At 40.7% G+C, this 21,137-nt stretch overlaps 1 protein-coding gene across 2 annotated transcripts in view; it reads left to right on the plus strand.

Moving 5' to 3' along the window:
- The window catches only part of TSG101 (tumor susceptibility 101), a 62,057-nt gene that overhangs the window by 31,388 nt on the left and 9,532 nt on the right, over positions 1-21,137 (plus strand). The window contains exons 7-8 of one of the 2 annotated variants that reach the window (XM_075545986.1): positions 4,747-4,838; positions 8,249-15,090. In XM_075545986.1, the coding sequence (XP_075402101.1) occupies positions 4,747-4,838; positions 8,249-8,826 (670 nt within the window). In that variant the 3' untranslated portion in view covers positions 8,827-15,090. Of the gene's footprint in view, positions 1-4,746; positions 4,839-8,248; positions 15,091-21,137 lie in introns of those variants that run through there. The other variant, XM_075545987.1, reaches the window with a different exon arrangement.

The following is a 21,137-nucleotide window of genomic DNA, read 5'->3' on the forward strand; positions in this document are numbered from 1 at the left end:
CCATTATGTTTACCTTCCCTACACAATCTCTGAAGACAAATGGGTGCATAAGCCAATGCGGTCAAGAAAGCTGATGGTGCCTGGCTATCAAAAGTTACAGCGTCTGGGGTCTTAAAGGTTTGCAGGTAAACAAGCAGCCATCTAGCTCAGAAGCAACAAAGTCCACATGGAAGAAGCACACCAGCCTGTGTGATCATGAGGTGTCAAAGGGACCAGGTATCAGACATCAAAGAACAATAAAATTCATATCATTGTGAATGAGAGGGATTGTAGATTGGGGACCCAAAGCCCATCTGTAGGCAATTGGACATCCCCTTACAGAAGAATCGCAGGGAGGAGGCGAGCCAGTCAGGGTGCAGTGTAGCAGTGATGAAGCATACAACTTCTAGTTCTTAAATGCTTTCTCCCCTCCACTATCATGATCCGAATTCTACCTTGCAAATCCGGCTAGACCAGAGGATATACACTGGTACAGATAGGAACTGGAAACACAGGGAATCCAGGACAGATGAAGCCCTCAGGACCAGTGGTGAGAGTGGCGATAGCAGGAAGGTGGGATAGAAAGGGGAACCAGTTACAAGGATCTACATATAACCTCCTTCCTTGGGGGACGGACAGTGGAAGGGTGGGTGAGGGGAGATGTCTGATGGTGTGAGACCTAACAAAATAATAATTATAAATTATCAAGTGTTCATGGGAGGTGGGGTGGCGGGGAGTGAGGTGAAAAAAATTGGCTGATAACCAAGTGCTCAAGTAGAGAGCAGGTGTTTTGAGAATGATGATGGCAATGAATGTACAAATTTTCTTAACACGATGGATGTATGGATTGTGATAATAGTTGTACAAACCCCAATAAAATTTATTTTTTTGAGTTTTAAAGTGAGCGGTCAGTAAAAATAGAGGAAGTGATCCTGAAAAAAATTACTCTCCTTGAGCTCAGAACTCTTGCTCCAGCACTCTGGGCTGGCTTTTTTAATGTGTAATTTTATGGAATCATAAAGAGCATGCTTTTCAGAATTAGAAGTGTTCTAGATCTCACAATCATAGCTAAACTAGGAATCATCGAGATTTATTGTCCAACTAACAACTAGTAATCGTACTTCTTGAATATAAGTGAAACACTAATTAACTTTGAGCATACTCAAGGATTAGATGTGAAAACCTAATCTCTCCTGTAAGACTGATTGAAGGAGCTAAGAATACTGTACCTGATGAGATTGAACGGAAGATGTTGCTGTTTGTGTTAGTCTGGGTACATTAGAGAAACAAATCCACAGAAACTCATGTATAAGAGAGTTTTATATGAAAGTTTGTAAGCCAACCACTTCATGTTTTCCCCCAATTTTGGGTGTCCAATTTATTGCTGTTAGGAGCTGTGGAACAATCATATCTGACTCATAACTGTACAACAAAAAATACCACCTGGCCCTGCCCATCATTAAATGGTTGCTGTGTTTGTGCCCACAGTTGCAGCCATTGTTTTAGTCTCTTATCGTGGGCCTTCTCTTCCACTTTACCAAACGTGGTTGAGTTATATCAATTAATATGGCCCTGCCAGTCATATATAATTCTGGATTTCATACACCTGTGGCTATGGTCCCATTTTTTGTAGGGCATTATCTGTTAGACAGGAATCGGATTACAATCTGGCTTAAGAAGGGTGTGAATCGGCTACAGTCTTTGTCAAAGGTTACCTTAGTGACTGTTACTTGTAATAGCTGCGAGGAATGATAGGCTGCAGCTGAGGGGAGCAAAGCTGCTTCTGCAGTGGCCTGGGGGAAAGCCCGGTGAGTCATATTAAAAGGAGGACAAGGACTATTGGAGACGTCCTGTCAAAGTCTCAGGTCATCTAGCCATAACTCAGATGCTGCCCAGGGGTAGAAATATATATTAGTAGATTTGGGTGAAGGATTATATGTTAACTTGATTACACCTCTGATATTCATTGTGACTACTATCAAATGGCCTTTCCCTGCATGGGTCTGGTCAGAAGGTAGGGGAACATTCTGATAGGATCCCCCTGAGAGTGATTGTGAACAGGATTCCCAGCAATGCCAAAACATGCATCGTTGACTCACAGCTTCCACAGCTTCAGCCTTTTCTCCATTTGTCATGTAGCCTATTAGTCCAATTTTGAGGATTTTTCTTTTCTTGACATTGAGTTCTGTTCCATTCTGTAAACTGCAGTCTGTGATCTTCATCAGGCAGTGCTTCAAGCCCTCCCTTTCAGCACAGAAGGTGGTGGCGTCTGTACACCACAGGCTTTAATAAGCCTTCCTCGGACGCCAATGTCACATCGTTCATATCATCCACTTTCTCAGCATACAGAGTGAAGTCAGGCTAGAGGATAAACCCTGACACGCCTTTCCTGATTTAGAACCATGCAGTATCCCCTTGTTCTGTTTGGACAACAGCCTTTTGGTCCATGCATAGGTTCCACAAGAGCAAAACTTACGTGTTCTGGAATTGTCATGCTTCTCAATATTATCTGTAATTATAATAAAGAGTTGAATGCCTGACATAAGCAGTGAAAGACAAGTGGAACATCTCTCTGGTATTCTCTGCTTTCAGCCAGTATCCACCTGGTGTCAGTAGTGATAGCCTGTGTTCAATGTCCTCTTCTGTTTCCAACCTGAATTTCTGGCAGCTTCCTGGCAATCAACCAATGTTGAATCATTTTTCAGCAAAATTTTAGTTTTCATGTGATATTAATGATATTCTTTGATAATATTTGCATTCTATTTGGTCACTTTTGGGGGGCAGTAGATACAAATTGGGATCCCTTCCAGTAGGTTGGCCAGGTACCTGTCTTCCATATTTCTTAGCATAGGTAATTGGTTGCTTTCTGAGCTTTTTATTAGTATTCTGTCAATTCCTAGAGCCTTGGGTTTTCTGTTTATTTTTCCACTGGAAAGTATTTTTATTTAAACCCCACCAGCTGTTATTAACCTTGGTTTTTAGCTATTGCCTTCAGGGCAACTTCCTCCTTTTCCTTCAGTGTCATTGGCTCTAAATTATGCACTACCTCATGAAATGGTTGAATGTTGACTAGTTTTATATAGTTTTTCCATTATTCCTGCATCTATGATGCATTGTTCAATATAAAAACATATATGACAGAAGACCTAATGAGCTGTGGGATGACATCAAGAACATGTATTAAAAAGCAGAAAGTCATTAAAAAGACAGTAAAGAAATAAAAATGAATGTCAGAAGAGACTCTGAAATTTGCTTTTAATCATAGAGTAGCTAAGGCAAGTAGAAGAAATGACTAAGTAAAAGAGCAGAACAGAAATTTTCAAAGGGCAGCTCGAGAAGTAATAAAATATTACAATGACATGTGAAAAGACCTAGAGTTGTAAAACCAAAAAGGAAGAGCATGTTCAGCATATCTTGAGCTGAAAGAACTGAAGCAAAAATTGCACCTTCGAGTTACACTGTTATAAAGACTCTGGACAAAATATAGGTAAAATGCTAGAATTCGTCAAATATTTAGGGCTGTGAGTTAGAGGCTATATTGATATAATTTTTAGGGTCTAGTGAAGAAAAATGACCAATTGCCAAGAATGTTAATAGTTGTAGGCAGTGTTGGATAAGAGATTGGAGTAGTAAAATTATATGCATGACACAAATCAATCACAGAGAAGCAATCTCGAATGACTTTAGTAAAATGATCTATTTCCACAATGAATATTCACAAAGGTTACTACTAATGAATCACAAGTAAATATCAAGTAGTATAATTTTACTATAGCCCAGGAAATCACAGGGGAAGAGTTTTCTCACATAATAAATATTATTTTTAGTCTTACTACTGAGACTTCCCTGAGGGAAGTTGCAGAAGTTTTATGCTGCTATGAAGGTGTCCTTCAGTAACCAGAGCCAAACAGTGTTTTAACCATTTACACATAAATCCAAAACTAATAAAATTAGAGAATGTCGACACGTGGTGAAAAATTATGCAAACCAATTCTTTTTATTTTTTATAATTTCAATGGCATATAAGCCATAAATCATATAATTCAATGATGTAGTTCAGTCATATCAAGAAATGCACAATCATCCCAATCCATTTTAGAACCTTTTATTTTTCATAGTTAAATCGCGTTTAAAGTGTTGTACAATTGCAACCAGTTCTAGGGCTCCCTCCCCTGCCCCATTTCCATACATTGTTTGCTCCCCTAACCTCTCACCATCCCTGTCTCTCACCTCCCCCATAAACCCTGTACCAGTTATTATTTCTGTGCATCCACTCCTGTGCATACAGAACAAAGTAAAGTGGTAAGGATAAAATAATCATAAAGATAAAAATACAAATAATAAGAGAGAAAAGACCACCACCAGTATTTAAAAGGCCAGGGAAGAAATTTTTATCATGAAACAAGCAAAAAATACTTGAACTTAGAACAATTTCAGATTGGGTCAAGATGGAGGTCAACTGACCACGTATCAAGCTTGATCCAGTATAATCATGATTACAGTGACCTCTGTCTGATACAAAACAACTCCTAGAAATGATCAAATGGGGACCTAATTTTGCTGTGTATTTCAAACTTTTATTGAAAGCCATTATTTTTCAAAAGAAAGACTAAATTCTTATTAATACAATTTCCATGTACATTTCCTTGAAAACCTATTAACTAGTGAAATAATGGTGTGTCGAGTTTAATTTTCTGAGTAGGGTTTTTAAAGATGCTATAATGTGTTCATCTATAATGGTTCTTTTGGTTGTTGATCACTTTTTAGTGGTTACCCAGGTTGCCCTTACCCACCTGGTGGTCAGTATCCTGCCACAACAAGTTCCCAGTACCCTTCTCAGCCTCCTGTGACCACTGTTGGTAAGTACCATTAAAAATTTATATTGTTCACATAGGAGTTTTGAAAGTCGTCTGTTGTGAAAAAGCACATTCTTTCATGTGTACAATGTTAAAATACTCTTCTTTCATAGATGAAAAACTCTGTAAGTGGTCAAAGTCCTATAATCCAAAAATCTGAAGAGATTTCTAATCATGCAAACAAGCCTTTTTAAAAAACAAAACAAACATACAAAAAATGTTTCCCACTGAAGTGATTGCACCTTGTAGCAACCCTGAATGGTAGAGTAGAACTGATCTTTTTCACTTCTTACCACTGTCTCAGCAAATCTAATGCTCAGTCTTATTAACTGTTACCACTCTATCACTCTGCTGCTGAAAATGCTCCAAGGAGGCTCTCCTTGTCCCCAGAATTTAAATCCCTGACAGTATTTAGAATCTTAAGAAATTCATATTTCAACTACATCTTCCAATACCTTGTAATTCCTCTGAGAACAGATTGATGTGTACACTCTATTTTGTGGTTGGTACACTCTAGGTATTGAGGTTCTAGTGGCATGTATCTGATTGATTCAAACATGCTTTTGTCTTTTTTTCTTTATAGACATTTAAAATTTTTTCAGCAATTGACATAATTCACATACCATACAATTACATAATATGAATATGTTTTAAAGAATTGCGCAATCACCACTACAATCACTTTCAGAAATTTTTCTTCATTCTTGTACTCGTTATTATTAGCTCCCTATTTCCCCCAATCTTCTTTGCCATAACCCTAAGAAACTGTTAATCTAGTTACTGTCTCTCTAGACTTGCCTTTCCTGCGTTTGCTATCACTCTTGTCCTTATTTCAATGGAGCTATTTAACCCACACACTCTCTTAATCTTGGTGAGCCCTCCCTTTTGACTCAGGCATGACCAAGAAAGCGGGAGCTGTCCTCTTGGTCGCCCTGCTTCAGTGCAGTCCCTTTGATTTGCAGAGGCCCTCAGTTTAGAACACTCACCATCTATGTTAGTTTACTTCAAGGCAGCCATCCTCTGGCTTTGAGCAATCTTACCTGCCCCCTTTACTATGTGGAATTTCTCTCACTGTGGAGTGATTGAACCAATCCCTGTGCCAAAAAGAAGTATCATCAGGTTCATCCTCGCGTGCTGCACAATTTTTAAATAATTTTAAATGCTCCAAGCCTTTCCATCCCCTTAAAAATCATACCACCTGTCTAGTAGCTTCCAACTCTGTAATAGAGTTGTTGAGATCATCAGTTGAATGGAAGCAGGCAGCCTCATTGTTCTCTTTCATTATCAGCTGCTGGGTTTGAACTGCTGACCTTGTGATTGTCAGTCTAATGCCTAACCCACAGCAGTCCTTTTTCTTGAGAGTAGAGAAAGTAACTGGATTAATGTTTCCCTGTGGGTATGGAGGAAAAGGTTGGGGGACATGGGCAAGTAATAACAACTACAAGAACAAAGAAAATGTTCTGAGATTGATTGTGGTGATAATTGTACAACTCTTCTTAATAGGACTGAACTATTGAGTGGTATGATTTATAAATTATATGCCAATAAGACTTAAAAAAAACAAACTCACAGCCATCGAGTCTTAGCCGTCTCATAGCGACCTTATCGGACAGGGTAGAACTGCCCCTTTGTGTTTCAGAGACTGTAACTGTACTTTCCTGAGGCGCGGGTGGTGGTTTTGAACTGCTTATCTTGTAATTAGCAGCCCAACTTGAAGCTGCTACACGACCAGGGCTCCTAGTTTGTGCATTAAAGTAAAGCTAAATAAGCACTGTACTTGTTGCATTGAATCCTGTGTTCAGTGTATATGAGGCATTTGTGTCTTAGAATGGATGTTTTTTTCATATCCTGAAAGTAGAAGCTTAGCGAAATATACTTAAAATCAGATCTAGTACTCTTGGTTTTAGAAAAATTATATTTAAAACATAAGTTTTATTGTGCTCTTTTTTTCATCAGTTCTTTCTAGAAACAAATCATCTGTTTTGTGATAATCTTGTATGACAGCAACTAACAGCATGGTGTCTTAATGTATATCGTTTTTCTATCCTTTGGTGCTTGACTGCTTGGTTCTTTTCATGGGTTTTTGTGGTGCATTTGGCAGCACATTGAACTTGAAATAAAGGAAAGTAGAAACAAATAAGTGTCACGTAAATACTAGAATTCACAAATAATCGGTATTTTCTTAGTTGATTCAACAGTCAGGATTTATGCTATTATTTTTGGTGTTACTGAGGCCATGAAAATATAATAAAAGAATGTGATTATTTATCCTTGTTCTTTTTAGAGCTTGATCGTGTCACTTTCAGGAGTTTTTAATTTATAGTGTAGAGCAGCATGGTATTTAAGGCACCATTAATTATTTTTTATTGTTGTGGCTGCCTGAGCAATTAGCCATTTCAACCATTTACAATACTAAGGTAAAAGAGCCATCTAAAACTTAAGGGAGATTCCTTTCCTTGTACTGAAGAAAACTGAGGGTGGATACAGATCTCAGGGCATAAAGCAGCTCTCTTGAATGCTTTTCGATGTATAATTTTAAACAATACCATTAAAAACTTAGTGTTCTATCTTTGTCGTTTCATTTTACATTTTCTGTTATACATGGGTAGACAGCTTCCTAGCTTGACTCAATAAACAGTCCTCATGATAATTGAAACTAACCAAAAGGATTGGCTAAATCAATTGGTTCCCAAATTTATTTGTGCCACTGCCCCCCTTTTTAGAAAAAATTTCTCAGTGCCCCATAGCAAGTAAACGTTTGTACTATAGCCCCAAATCCAAGATCGTGTCTATTCTCTGTCTGCTTCTGCAGACCCTGCGTTGTTCCAGCACGCCCCTCGGGGCGTGGTGCAGGCTTGGGAAACACTGGTCTGTTGTGAAAACTGTTGTTGACTACTGGACCTGGTGGCCGGTTGGCTGCTCTAGCAGGTCTGGGTGATGTAGTGACATTTTAATAAACTTGTTTTATTATCTAAGGGAGGGGAAACTTGTGATCGATAATTTAAGTTCTTCCCAGAAGTCATTGTAAAACCAGGTATGTGTTTTGAATATAATTGTTTCAAAAGCATTTTCCGCTGGATGACCAAAGGGGAAAGATTAAGAAACTTGACAGTTTTCCTTAAATTTCCTCCATTGCAAGCATTGTTTACCAGCAAAAGCAGCAGGGGTGTAAACTTTCCTTGATAGCTAAAGAAAGATAAAACTTAAATTTTAAAATACCTAAACATTTAAATGTCTACTTCTCTAGGTAAACCTGTATATTTCTTAAGAATAAAGCATTTTTATTAGGATTAACCATACTGGCAATACCAAACTATGAAAGAACTCTGACTTTAAAGGTCTAAGGCCACCCCCAAGTTAAGAAGAATTTGTCTAGGAGACAACGTTAATGTGTGTTTATGTTCTCTTGATAGCAGATGCCAGAAGAAAACAGAAGCAGGTATGGATATGTGGTCACTCGTATGTTTTCTGGGCTGAAAAACGGGCACAGAAGAGAAGCTTTGGTCCTCAGCTGGGCATTTCCGTGGAGAATGCCAAACTCCACTGGATAGGGAAGAGTGGCATGATGTGGGATCAGTTAATCCCTACTTTAATTCATGCCAGGCGCCGTCTGCCAGATCCTGATGTGCTGGTGGTACATCTGGGTGGCAATGATCTAGGAGTGCTGGAGTTGGATATTGTAACCCGAATTAAGAAAGATTTAAGATTTGTCAAGCAAATGTTCAAGAATGTTACTGTAGTTTGGTCCAGTATGATTCCCAGAAAAGTATGGTACAACTCAGCAAAACCAGAGTTTCTGAATAAGTGTGTGAAGAGAATCAACGAGCTGATTGAGTCCCATGTGAAGACCATTGGAGGAGCCTCCATCAGCCACGCTTCCCTCGTGCCGGACTCTCCGGGCTTGTTCCACCTCAATGGAGTGCTTTTATCAGAAAGTGGCACAGATATTTTCAACCTTGATTTACTCAGTGTTTTGGAAACTTTGGTGTGACTGAGAGGGATGGGTCAAAAGGCAAAGAACCAAATGAGGTGCTTCTGGCTTAGAAATTTGACCTTGAGTAAGATTGTTTACTTAGAGTCTTATTATTTGGATTTGTGTCCTTGAAAGGTGTTATGTAGCTAAAGCACATCTTGAGGGGTAATTCTTGGGGTGAAATAATTCATGAAGGGTAGATGTGTTTTTTGTGGTGTATAGCATTAATTTTTCCTTTGTTCTAGTGGAATTACATTTCCAAATGGAAAGTTTTGTTTATGTAGATGAGGTAATGCCTGTAATTTAGGTTCCGAGGTAACTGTCAAAGGATAAGCTCTTTACAAACTGGCCCTTTGGGGACTTTCAACACAGAAAACTACCTGTTTCTGTCACATTGGAAATTGTTTTTTCCTTGATACACATACTGTGTGCTTTTAATAGTTTCTTTCTGGCTCTGGCAAAAAATGATCTTGTCATTGTCCCATATCCTCTTGGATATTTTTATTTTCTTCACGTAACATCATAGTAACCTGTGCAAGAGCTTACTTTGGAGAGTTTTTAACTGAAAAGAATAATGGCCAAGAAAAGTTTTGACTGTTAAGAGTATTCAGTCATTTCATTTGGTTTCTAATCAACCCTATCCTTATCAGTTGCCCCTCCCATGTAGTATATTTCTTGTATCTCATTAGTATTCTAAATGGCCTACTAAGTAAGCTGGGATTTTTTTAATTAGCTTATTAAATACTAGCTCTTTGGATATAATTTACTGGTTTTGCAATGCAAAATTTTCATAGGACTTTACGGTGATATTTCAGGGCTTAAGTTAAATGAAGCATTTTAGGTATAGTCAAAGTAGAGCACAGACACTGTCATTTTTCATTTTAGCCTCAGGCATTCATTATGGTAACCATCATTCTTTTAAAATAAAGTACTTTTATAAAACAAAACAATTTCTACAAGATCTCCAGACCAGTGTTTGAAGACTTAATTGTCTAGACTGTTGGAAACACTTTAACGTGTCACGGCAAACTTGTTAATGCACCCTGCTTTGGTGATTCTTGGATAATGAAAGAGGAAATTTATTCTCATGGGAAGCAAACACACATAACTACATTTTAAAAAATCCAGCTGGTAAGATATTATTAAAACTTAATACAAACAATTTGTCTCCTACAGGAGCAAGTGAAAATGCGTTGTGACTATGCACCTACTCTACACTTACAGACGCTCTCATCATTTGACATTTTGCATATGCAACCATAAAACGTCTTATCTATTTTTTAATTAATCACATGTCTGGCACTAACAAATACCAAGATGTGAGGTTAGAGTAACACTGGCAGTGACAGTTACGGTTAGCATGTCAACTTAGCTTGGTTGTAATTTTCAGTGGTTTGGCAGTTATGTAATAATAGTTTGGCATTTACATAATGGTATAATCATCCTCTGTTTTGTGATCTGATGCAGTGTGCCATTTTTGCATAATGATGATTTTTGCACAACTCTTAGTCTCCAAGTGTGAAGTGGGTGTATATCTTGATTTACCAGTTTCATGTTCAAGATTTTTAAAAATGATAGAGATATTACAAGGTTTCTTAATTACCCCTTGTGTTGTAATGGAAAATAATTTTGGCCTTTTCCCTTGTTTTCTGTGTAGTAACCATGGGAGTGATTGCAGAGCTTTATCTGAACCCTCCAGACCTTATTTGAGGACTGTGAGGACTGAGTGACATCAGTAGGCTGATATCAGCTAACCGTAGGAAGAGTAATTTTGCCTATTGTGCACGTGCAGTGAGGGCTCAATCATGACTGATGATAAAAGTTCTGAACAGAGGCTTGCAGAGCTTCCTAGTTGAAGACAGGGTGACATTCCCTTTGGCGGGTATGGAAGCTTTGCACCTGTAGTCCTTACTCGTGTGTCTCCAGTGCTTACCACGAGGTTAGTGAGTTGTCCCAGCCAGATGACTGAGCCCAGTGGAAAAGAGAGAACCAGCAGGTAAAAATGAGTATGTTGTGTAGATTACCTCCTTTGTGCCTGTCACCTGCCTTTTGGCAATCGTAAAGGATGGTGTCCTTGTAGCTTGTGAGATCTGCCCAAGCTCTGGGTGGCTGGGGCCAGATAGGAAAGTGTACCACATTGGCAGTGGGCACCAGAAATGGTAGCATAATGAGGAAGTGGGGACTAGACCAACCTTAGTGAGGGGGTTGGGTTCATGTTTCTCCTTATTCATGAAGCAGTAATAAACCTTCCTGCCCTTATCAAAAAGGAGGCGTTATATTTCAAAGATTGTGGTAATTTTTTAATCCCAGTGTTAGTACATTATGGCATTTCTCTTGAAAATTTACTACCAGGGCTATGTAAGGTTTGGTAGCCGATTCTGAATTCTAGATCTTGTGTCTTAAGCAGAGATAGAGTATGATTGTATGTTTTTACATTCTAATAATCATATTGAAGGTTGAGTGTTTATTCTCAGTTGTAATATTTTTGATTTGGGTTTATTTTTTTTTCTCACCGTCTTTTGGGGAAATTACGGTTTGGGAGTTAGTCGAGCAAGAAGCTTAAGAGAATACGCCGGTGTTTATTGATGAGTGCCCTCTGAGCACACTTAGCCTGATACTTTGGATATTCTAGTCTGCATCTTTGTGGAGATTTTTTTTAAGGGAACTGAACTCTGGCAAGGTCCAAATTTCTACCTGCACAAACTTTTATGTGGAATGGTGTTTAACGTTAATGTAATTTATGTGGTTTTGTGTAAACTATTGAAAAGCTACAGCCTCAGTTGGGTTATCTTGTACGCTTGCATATGACACACCCAGCAGAATCTTGGCCTCCATTCTTTAAATAGGAAGGTATTTTGAATGGTAATAGAGAAATGTGGAATTGCCTTATGTGGCCTTTGTTGTCCATTCTGGGGCTAGGTGGGAATTACCCCTGAAGGTATACTTTTTTTTCCCTGGTCCAGCCCCTCCTTCTAGTAATCACCATTAGGTAATGTGATGTGAAACTAGTAGACTGATATACACAGCCCTGGAATGCTGAAATTTGGGAGTCTTCTGGTTGATAGGAGCTAAGAGAAACCACTGTTCTTTGAGACATGGAAGCCCCATCCTGAAAGCCATCTTCCTGAGAGCTGCTGCACGAATGGAGAGCTGCACAAGTGAGCCGGGCCAGCTGAGGACAGGCACGGAATGTCTGGTCCAGGGCTAGCCTCATTACTGAGGGGCACTCCCTCATTTCAAGGACATTTCCAGACTTTACTCATGTACCTCTTGCCGATGTTGAAGCCAAGTAGTATCTTGTTGTTACTACTTGAATCTTGCTGTGATCATATCCTGTTACTGCCTTAATAAACCACCTAATCATAAATGTAATCCATGAGCTCTGTGAAGCATTACAGCAATTTCTTGAACCGATAGAATATACTAGGACAGCAACTGATGTCAGAGATGATAGATGATACAAAACATGATAAAGGGAGAGTTTCTTTGTTTTGTTTTGTTTTTTAGCTTTCCTCATACAGTAATCAGACTTCTGTGGTTCTTACACACATTGTTATCCTTCAGATAGGTGTCAGGTGGGTGGGAGCCACTGACGTGGTTTAAGCTCATTGGACTATACTTTTGAAAGAGGAGAATGAGAGGGTACGAAGTTTTGTGTTTGGGGGTGGTTACATTGGTGGTTATTCTAGAGGAGTGGGTGATTAGTAAGAGAACCCTGCCCGGGGCCTAAGGCTGTACGCACACGAATGCACGAATGCATTTGAAGCGTCTCCGTTATCTAGAGCTCTGTATCGAATGCCACAGTGGGCGGCTTTTCCTCAGCGTTTAGGAGGCAGAAGGCCGAGCGGAGGGTGCCAGCTCTAAGTGGGAGACTCCCTCTGTTGGCTGTGGAAGAGGAAGGGCCTTAGCTCTTTAAGCACCGACTTCTGGGCAATCTTCATGCAGCTGGGCACCTCCCCGCCCCTCCTTTCTGCTTCCCTACCTCCTGTTTTTCCTCTCTGCTAAGAGATTAACTCAAGCCAACCTTAAAAAAACACTAATCCTGTTTGATTAACTTGCGGGCAACCTCATTTTCGAATGGGTCTGTAACCACAGGCCAAGAGGTCAGGAGCACATATTTTGGGGAATCACATGTATTCTGTAACAGGAAAATAGGGAAGCTGAAATGTCTTTTTTAAGTGTATGTGCTTTTGTGAATGTATTGTGAATACTGATATGACTGCCAGAATGATTCCCCTATAAGGTGTTGTAAAACAGACCTGAATGTATTATGGAGATGAATTATGGATTTTGTTAAAAAAAAAACAACACATGTAAACACGCCCTTCAGACAGTACTAATCAGAAGCACTAAAGGGGAAAGTAAGATTCCAAGAAGGCGATTGAAAATGGTAAGCAATCTGTTCGCTTGTTAAAGGGATGCCCATGTGGCGTGCAAGTCTGGAAATCCGAGGGGTGCGTCACAGTAGGACGTTAGTACACCGGAAGTGAATGGAAGCCAGGGAGTAAATCCCCCCCGCCCATGAAGTGAGTGGAGGTAAGAGCAGTACAGCAGTGCAAAGATGGGCTGAGTTTGACGTGTTCCTCTTGCACCCCCTGACCTTGCCTCATGTAAATAGGGAAAAGATTTGGGACTGGGTGGTGTGAAATGGGTTTGAGTCCAGTACCTGCTCTAGATACTGTAACCAATGCTTTCCCTAGAGGTTGGGACGAGCGAGATTTGACACCAAGGGCTAGCCCAGGCAGTGAGTGGGAATCACTGCAGTTTGGGGCTTGCCCTCACCTGGGCTGTGTTTATCCAGTGGTGGCTGCACCAATTGGTGCTGGTGGCCCCTGCAAGACTGCACTTACTCTGTGGATGCAGACTTCTGTGAAAGAGTCGGGAGCCAGGGCCGGGCCACTCAAACATGAGTTGCCTAAAGCAGGTGAAGATGGAAAGGCATGGAAAGCTGGCTTACATGCCTTCAATAATGTGAGGTAGGGGAGGTGCCAAGGAAGGATGCCGGTGAATGGATTCTCCTTTTCCTGTTGGATCTGGGGGTGAGAGTAGGGGAAGCTGCTGATCAAACCGTATAACTCAACTGTAATGGAAGCAGGAATGATTTGATTACTAAAAGATGTAATGGGGACAAAGGTCACTTGAAAGATGTAATGCTGATCTGTGTAATAGTGAAATCTGTACATGTAGAAAGTGTTACTGTAAAAGAGTGGACTGAGGCAGCAGGCAAATGCTGGACAAAACCAGGACAGTGGTCAGCCTAATGTCTCTTAGAAGTTCTGGTATGCTGACCCATTTACAGGAGGTGCTGAGCAGAGAGATGGTCTGTGCTCAGTGAGTCTAGTGGCTGGAAGACATGAAGCTGAAGTGACACCTGCTTATGGAACCAGACAGCAGCAGATGGACAATTGTAGCCGACCTACGCATTTGCCCTGCGTGTGGACCAGTGGTCAGTGACGAATGTAGACTAAGACTGGTCCAAGGAGGAATAAGGAGCCCTCCCGGCGTTGTGCATTGGAAAGAACCATGGGGTGGACTGTGAGGGGTAGCATCACCTTACATAGTTTCTGTTCTTGGTTCTTAAGAAAAACATGAAGCGTTACCTAAAGGTGTGGATTGTCATTAATGGTTTATAATGTTTGGTCTGACTGGAAGCCTACCTCCTTCCCTCCTTGTAATTGGTACAGTAATGATTAGAAAGCTCTACCCAGTTTTTTAAAAGAATATTCGCTGGCCTATCAAATGCCCTGGAGCACGGAGCATGGGGTTTCCTGGTTAATGAGCACAGCAAGGACTGACAGACACATCCTTGGACATGGCAGCCCATGCAGAAAACACCCCCAGAACCCACGGAGAGTTGCTGCCCCGAGGAAGAGCTGTGATTGCCGAACGAGGGCTGGGCCGGCTGAGAAGTAGTGCCGGCCAAGAAGCAACATTGGTGCCTGAGAATGGCTGAGGAGCGGTAGCCCGCCGAGGGAGGAGGCAGTGGTGGTGACCAGGAAAAAACGGGACATTTCTGCTCTAAGGACTACACTGGGCAAGAACTGCTAAGGGAAGGACATGCCTCCTAAGGGGATCTTGCCGGACTTGTTTACGTACCTCTTTCGGATGCTGATCCTGAGTTGTTTCCTGTTGCTTCTATTGTATATCCTGGTACGATCCTAATAAACCACAGAACCGTAAGTATAGTCCCTGAACTCTGCGAAATGTTACAGTGAACTGTTGAATCCAGCATGGGAAATGAGTGCCTTGTGGGGAGAGGCTGGCGCCACAGCTCGTGGGAAAGGAGGGTCTATCTGATGGAGCATCAAAAAGTTCGTGGGGGGGGGGGGAAACGAGGTTACAAGATAATGGAATTTTTCTGTAAATGTTTGAAGCTCCTTTGTGATTGACCTCATTTTCATAGGGATCAGCTTTATGCTGATTCTTTTTCCCAAAATTCCTTGCTCTGGCCCCTGCAGTTAAAGTCAGAAGCCCTCTTGGGGAAGAATTCCTGACTATAGTATATCTCAGTCTTAGAATTTTACAGTGTAATTTTAAGATTTTATTCCTAAAACTGATTATATAAACAAGTACGAGAAATAGTTCAGAAACCAACTTGATCATTGCTAAGCCTTGTTTAAATGTGGGAGAGCAGCAAAGTGCAAACGCTGCCGCTTTGGGATCTGTCCTGTTTCATTCTAAGCTTGCAGAAAGGCAAAACTAAAACCAAGAAAGCTTGCCTATTACCTCACATTCCTTTGAGGATAGAAGCTAATAAACATGACAAGTTTTTCTTGACAGTCTTGCCCATTGCTGTTCCTGCTTCTCTAGCTTTCCTGGATTAATGAGTCTGACTTACAGAAACCGTCCTTCCAGGATCTGGCACCCTAGGGACCCCCTCCTGTGGGTGTACTAGTACACACATACTTGTGCGGGGTGGGTGCCTCTTCACTGATCTTTCACAGACTGCCTTTGGAAATACTCAGCGCCTCCGCAAGGTAAGTAGCATTTTCTTCCCATCCTGAGCAGTCAGTCCTGAGTGCACATTTAGATACAGAGCTCCAGTGTGGGAAACATTACAGCAAGCCTTCCTGCTGCAAAAATATGGCTAGATTTTGAAAGCTTAAAAGAAGCTTTTGTGAAATAAAATCTACCCATCTTATTAGCAACTTAAAATGAAGAGAAGCTGATTGATTCTGCTTTCTAAGGTTAGTCTGGGAGAGAAGCCTTCAACCTTGTAGAGTCTTAAGATAAATTATTTAGCAACAGTGATAACGTTAGGGAATAACTCTGATTCTGACACTTTAAAATAAAAAAAAATCTGGGAGCCTACCCCGCCAGGTAATTTCATCTCTTACTGTTGTGATAGTTGAGAGATGGTATGGCTCCATTTTTCTTACAGTGGTTTTGTTATTTAGAGTCCCATACCTACTTGCTTCTACTTTTGAGAACTTGAATTTTTATATGTAAACCAATTTAAATCTTTCTTTGTGGTGTTTGTTTTCACGTACAAATTTGGTGATGATTTTCTTTTAAGTAGACTGTTTCATATTAATTGTGATTCTAGAATCGTTCTTGAACTAAAATGTTGCCTGGATAATTTTTTTAGAAAGCTAAAGTGAAGTCACTAAGTTTCTTTGGTAGTTCCATCGCCTTAAACAAAGTACTCCACTGCCATCAAGTCTGTTCCAACTCACAGTGACCCCATAGAGCGCTTCTGGGATTGTGAATCTACAGAGGCAGCGAGCCTCATCTTCCTCCATGGAACAGCTGGTGGTTTTAAACACTGACCTTGCAGTGAGTGGTCCAGCTGTCATCAGTGCTCCTGTTAGTAGTACTAGATGCTTAAATATTCATAAAATTAAATTTTTTTTGTAAGCAACTTAAAGAGATTTACTGTGTCTGCACTTAGCAGTATTTAACTCAGTGCCTTGTTCATATATCGCCGTGAGATGCTCCTGCTTCAAAGACCTCCCACCTTTATTTATTTGCATTATAAAAGAAATGAGCCTCACGTGAGTTGGATCGAATTCTGAGGAGACAGTCATGAAGCGACTGTGTAGGACTGTTCAGACAGGTCTGTGGTTTGTTGAGCAGCATAACTCCGGGCCAAGACAGCGATGTATTTCTGAGCAACATTCAGGAGTCAGAGTATGTGGCAAGTGACTCACGGATGCTGGTTAAAGGGAGATGGTCAAAAGTCACCAGTAGTAGCTTGTATTTCACTCTGGTGATTGCCATGGGTTATTCAGTATAAAACAGCTCCTTTTTGAGTTCCAGAAAGTAATCCTCAATGTGTACTGTTACAAAAGCAAATCCACTGCCATCAAGTCATTTCTGGCTCATGGGGTCCCTGTAAGATAGGGGAGGACTGTCCCACAGGGTTTCCAAGGCAGTAAATCTTGACAGACTGTCGCATCTTTTTTTCCCTGGAATGGCTGGTAGGTTTGAACAGCTGTTTAACCACTGTGCCACCAGCCTCCTTTTTAATGCCATCAGTAGGCAAAGGAATTGTCTTCAGTGTTCTGACGTGATTACAGGTGGGGTGGGGTGTACTATTTGTAGTTTGAAGATGCTAGCCTAAATTAATCATTGAACTATTGAATGTCAGGTGGAGCTTTAGTTTCCCAAGACTAGAATACTGTCATTTTCCCTAAGGACCATATTTGGTGTTCAAATCCTAGCCTGACATTTCGCTGGGATTTTTGCTTGGCACTGTGCCTCAAAATCTGTGCTGCCTCATCAGTTGCCACCAATCTGGAATTGTAGAAGGACATTTCTGAAATCTGACTCCCCCTGGGCAAAGGTCAGCTGGCGAGGATGGGGCAAGCAATTTGCCACCAACGCTCATTTCTCCTTAACCTGGGGCTCTTTAGAGCAGGCAGAGAGAATGCTCAACTTTCTCTTAAGATGCTTAAGGAGAAAAAACATCTGCAAAGAGTGAATCATCTTGCAAACATCAGTTTTTCCTATTTAGATATTACCTTTTCAAAGTCTAAATATCCATCCAATTTTGACCATTAATCAGGGGGGATTCCTTTTTGACATTAGTGTTTCAGATCTTAATTACAGTTTTCTTCCATTTAGAAAGTAGTTCTGATTTTAAATAAGCTTAACTCTGCAGACGGTCAGTGTTGGCTTTGGTAAGGACTTGGTCTAATCTTAGCGTTTCTGGCCTTCTGAGGGAAACTGACCGTCCTGAGTCCCGTGACTGCTGGGCCGGGTTCGTTGCCATGCTGAGTGTTCCCGTGTCAGGTCCGGCTCTGACTGGAGCGTCTTAGGCAGGTTGGCATAATCAGTGCTGTTATCATTGGGTTTAAAGTGTTTTTATGAGCGAAATAGATTGTAAATACCAGGATTTAAAGGTGGGGTAGGTGTTTGTTTTTCTTCGAGAGGGATTTGAAAATTAAGCAACAGTATAAATTTATCCCTTAAGCCAGATATCATTTAAAAACAATAATTAAATTTTGCATTAAAAACTTTAAAGGTCCTTGTATTTGGGTGTTTTTTAAAAATTCTAGTTATGAAAAAGATCCTTAAACATAAATTACTCTTTCAGATAGCGTCTGCACAGATTAATGGGCCCCTTTTCTGGCTGCCTGTGGTTGGACACAAGGCTGAGTGTCTTTATTCTTAACATTTGGGCATCCAACCTGAGAGAAGGATGTCGCTGGCACACCATCATGAATTTCAGATAGGTTATAAGAAGGAGGTTCGTTTAGAAACAGGTTTGTAACTTCCTGTAATGAATGCATTCTTTAATCCCATTTGGACATAAAATACTAAATTTTTGTAGAAATTCAGCTTTTGCTCCTTTAAGCCATTGCCATGTAGTCCGTTCTGACTCTCAATGACGCTGCCACCCAGAACAGGCCTGCCCTCCCCAGAGGGTTGCCAGAACAGGCTTCCAGGACTTTGCTCCTCTAGATGGGCTGGTAGGTTCGAACTACCAGTCTTTTTGATTAGTTGAGTATTTATCCACTGTGTAACTGGGGCACCTTGCTCTTTTAAGGATTTAGAAATATGCAATCTAAGAGACTATAAAGTTTTTGTAAGACTTTGATATGGCCTGAGTTCTAGCCAAATAACAGCTGAAGTCTTTAAGTCTGAGGAGGGAAATGGAATTCTCTGGAATATTTTATTATGTATGTTTTAACAAGCAAAGAAATAGCACTGTGGTTTTTCTTGCGTATATTAGGAGAATGAAAAATATGTAAATCACATAGGGACTATCCAAAGAACTAGGACTGGTAAATTGTGGCCCTGGTGCTACTGAACAAATTCTGATCACAGGAGAAATACTAATGTGCAATGTGTAATTGGAGCAGAGCAACACTACACATTGCCTTGAATAGAGAGATTCTTTACTAAGTAGGAGAATGCCCTCAATTAAAGGCCCGTGAAATTTAAAAGTTCATAGAACTGCTCTATTTGTTTTTGTTGTTTTGGGATTTTTAATAGTTTGTGTTTGGGAGAAAATGTATGTAGCAAATTCGGTTCTCATTTAGCAATTTCTATGCATATTATGTAGTTCCACATTTCCCAGTGTGTCAGCATTCCTGTCATTCCCATGTTAGTGCTGGTTTCCATTAATCTAGCTCTGTCCTCCCTTATTGTCTCATTTAGATGATTGGATGAGCACAGTACTCCCCAGGGGATAGAACCACTTACTTCATTAGGGTGACAGGTGGTTTGAGTTCCAATTTTTTACGGAGACCCAGGACAGTGGTCAGGGGTTTCTCTAGTCACAGCTGGTCGGAACGCCTGCCCCCTTTAGGAATTTGAGTTTTGTTCTCCAGTGTCATTCTCTCTGTGTTGCCCTGTTGGAAAGGTTGATGGAGAGCCAGCCTTCATCTAGTTCTTCTGATTTCAAGATCCGTGAGACTGGTTTGTGTTCATCCTATAGACAAGTTTCTTCTGTTAGTGTTAGTCTTTGGTTCCGCCACCCTGTTTTGCTCTAAATGCACAGACCAATAGTTGAGTCTTAGATTACCACACGCAAGCTTTTAAGAGACCCCAGATGCTCCTCAGCAAACTAGGGTGTATAAGACATCGTCCATAAAAGCATTCATATGCCAATTGACCAAGTTGACCCGTGAGGTGATAGTTATATGCCCTCAAACCCAGTAAGCCAATTCTCTGAGGTACTTGTTTATGTCTAGGACATATCCTTACCTTTGTCTCCTATCGATAAATTTACAGCACACAGAAGCACTTTCAACATCAATGACAAGTTTGGAAGCTCTCAAAATTAAGCTCAAATTTGATAATTCACTAGAAACTGATGTGGGGCACAGAGCCCCAGCAATAAATCACATTATCACACTATCCCGTGGGCCCCAGGTCCCCCATTAAACAGATACCTTTGTCAGGCAGCACAGTCAATCCCTGGAAAGATCACCGCCCTGGAGGAAGGAGAAAGGCCAGACTGCTCACCAGGTGAGGTTAATTGACAAAATATTCTGTAATGCAAAAGACATTACTGTCTTTTTAAAGAATCGCCCCCAGATAGCCTGCCTGCTACTAAAATTTGAAGTTGAGAAAGGCAACGTGGAACACTGGTAGAGTGTATGTGTCTACTTGAGCATGTGATAAGCCAAAGGGAAATTTTGTACTTTTAGATTTTTTTACCAAATAGAGAAACTTAACTGGTTTGTATGTCAAAAGATGAATTTTTGCAGCAAAATTTGGATGTATTTCATCTCATACGAAAGGTACCCCTAAAAATGGAGTTAACCTGGGTGGAGCACAGCTTTTGTAGTACGCATTTTTTCCCGCTACGCAAGCATCGAGCAACTCACTCTGCACTAGTGCACACGGTGGCATCACCAGGGAAGGTTCTCTCTGGTCACAGTGAATTTTTTGTACAGCAGTTTCCCTTGAACCTCGTTTTTGTGATGGCTGATTTAAGAGAGCACTGTGTAGCCGTGATGTTTTGTTTGCTGCGTGGGGAAAATGTCCCAGAAACTGTTGTCATGTTGGACACAGCACTTTGGGGGGGAAATTCAAGTGCACTAGAGGTTTACTTATTTCAAAAAAATGTGAAATGTGGGTTGTTGACAAACCTTGTTCTGGGCATCTGTCAACTTCCAGAAAGAACGAAAATGTTGACTCTTCGTGAGTTCTACCAAGGCAGACTGTTAATCAAGCTTTCTAATTAGAGCAGAGGCTCTCAAACTTTTTAAACAGGGGCCAGTCCACTGTCCCTCAGACCGTTGGAGGGCCGGACTATAGTTTAAAAAAAAAACTATGAACAAATTCCTGTGCACACTGCACATATCTTATTTTGAAGTAAAAACAAAACGGGACAAAAACACCCGGTGGGCCAGATAAATGTCCTCAGCGGGCCG

This window comes from Tenrec ecaudatus, chromosome 4 (genome assembly GCF_050624435.1).
Source record: "Tenrec ecaudatus isolate mTenEca1 chromosome 4, mTenEca1.hap1, whole genome shotgun sequence".
NCBI lineage: Eukaryota > Metazoa > Chordata > Mammalia > Afrosoricida > Tenrecidae > Tenrec > Tenrec ecaudatus.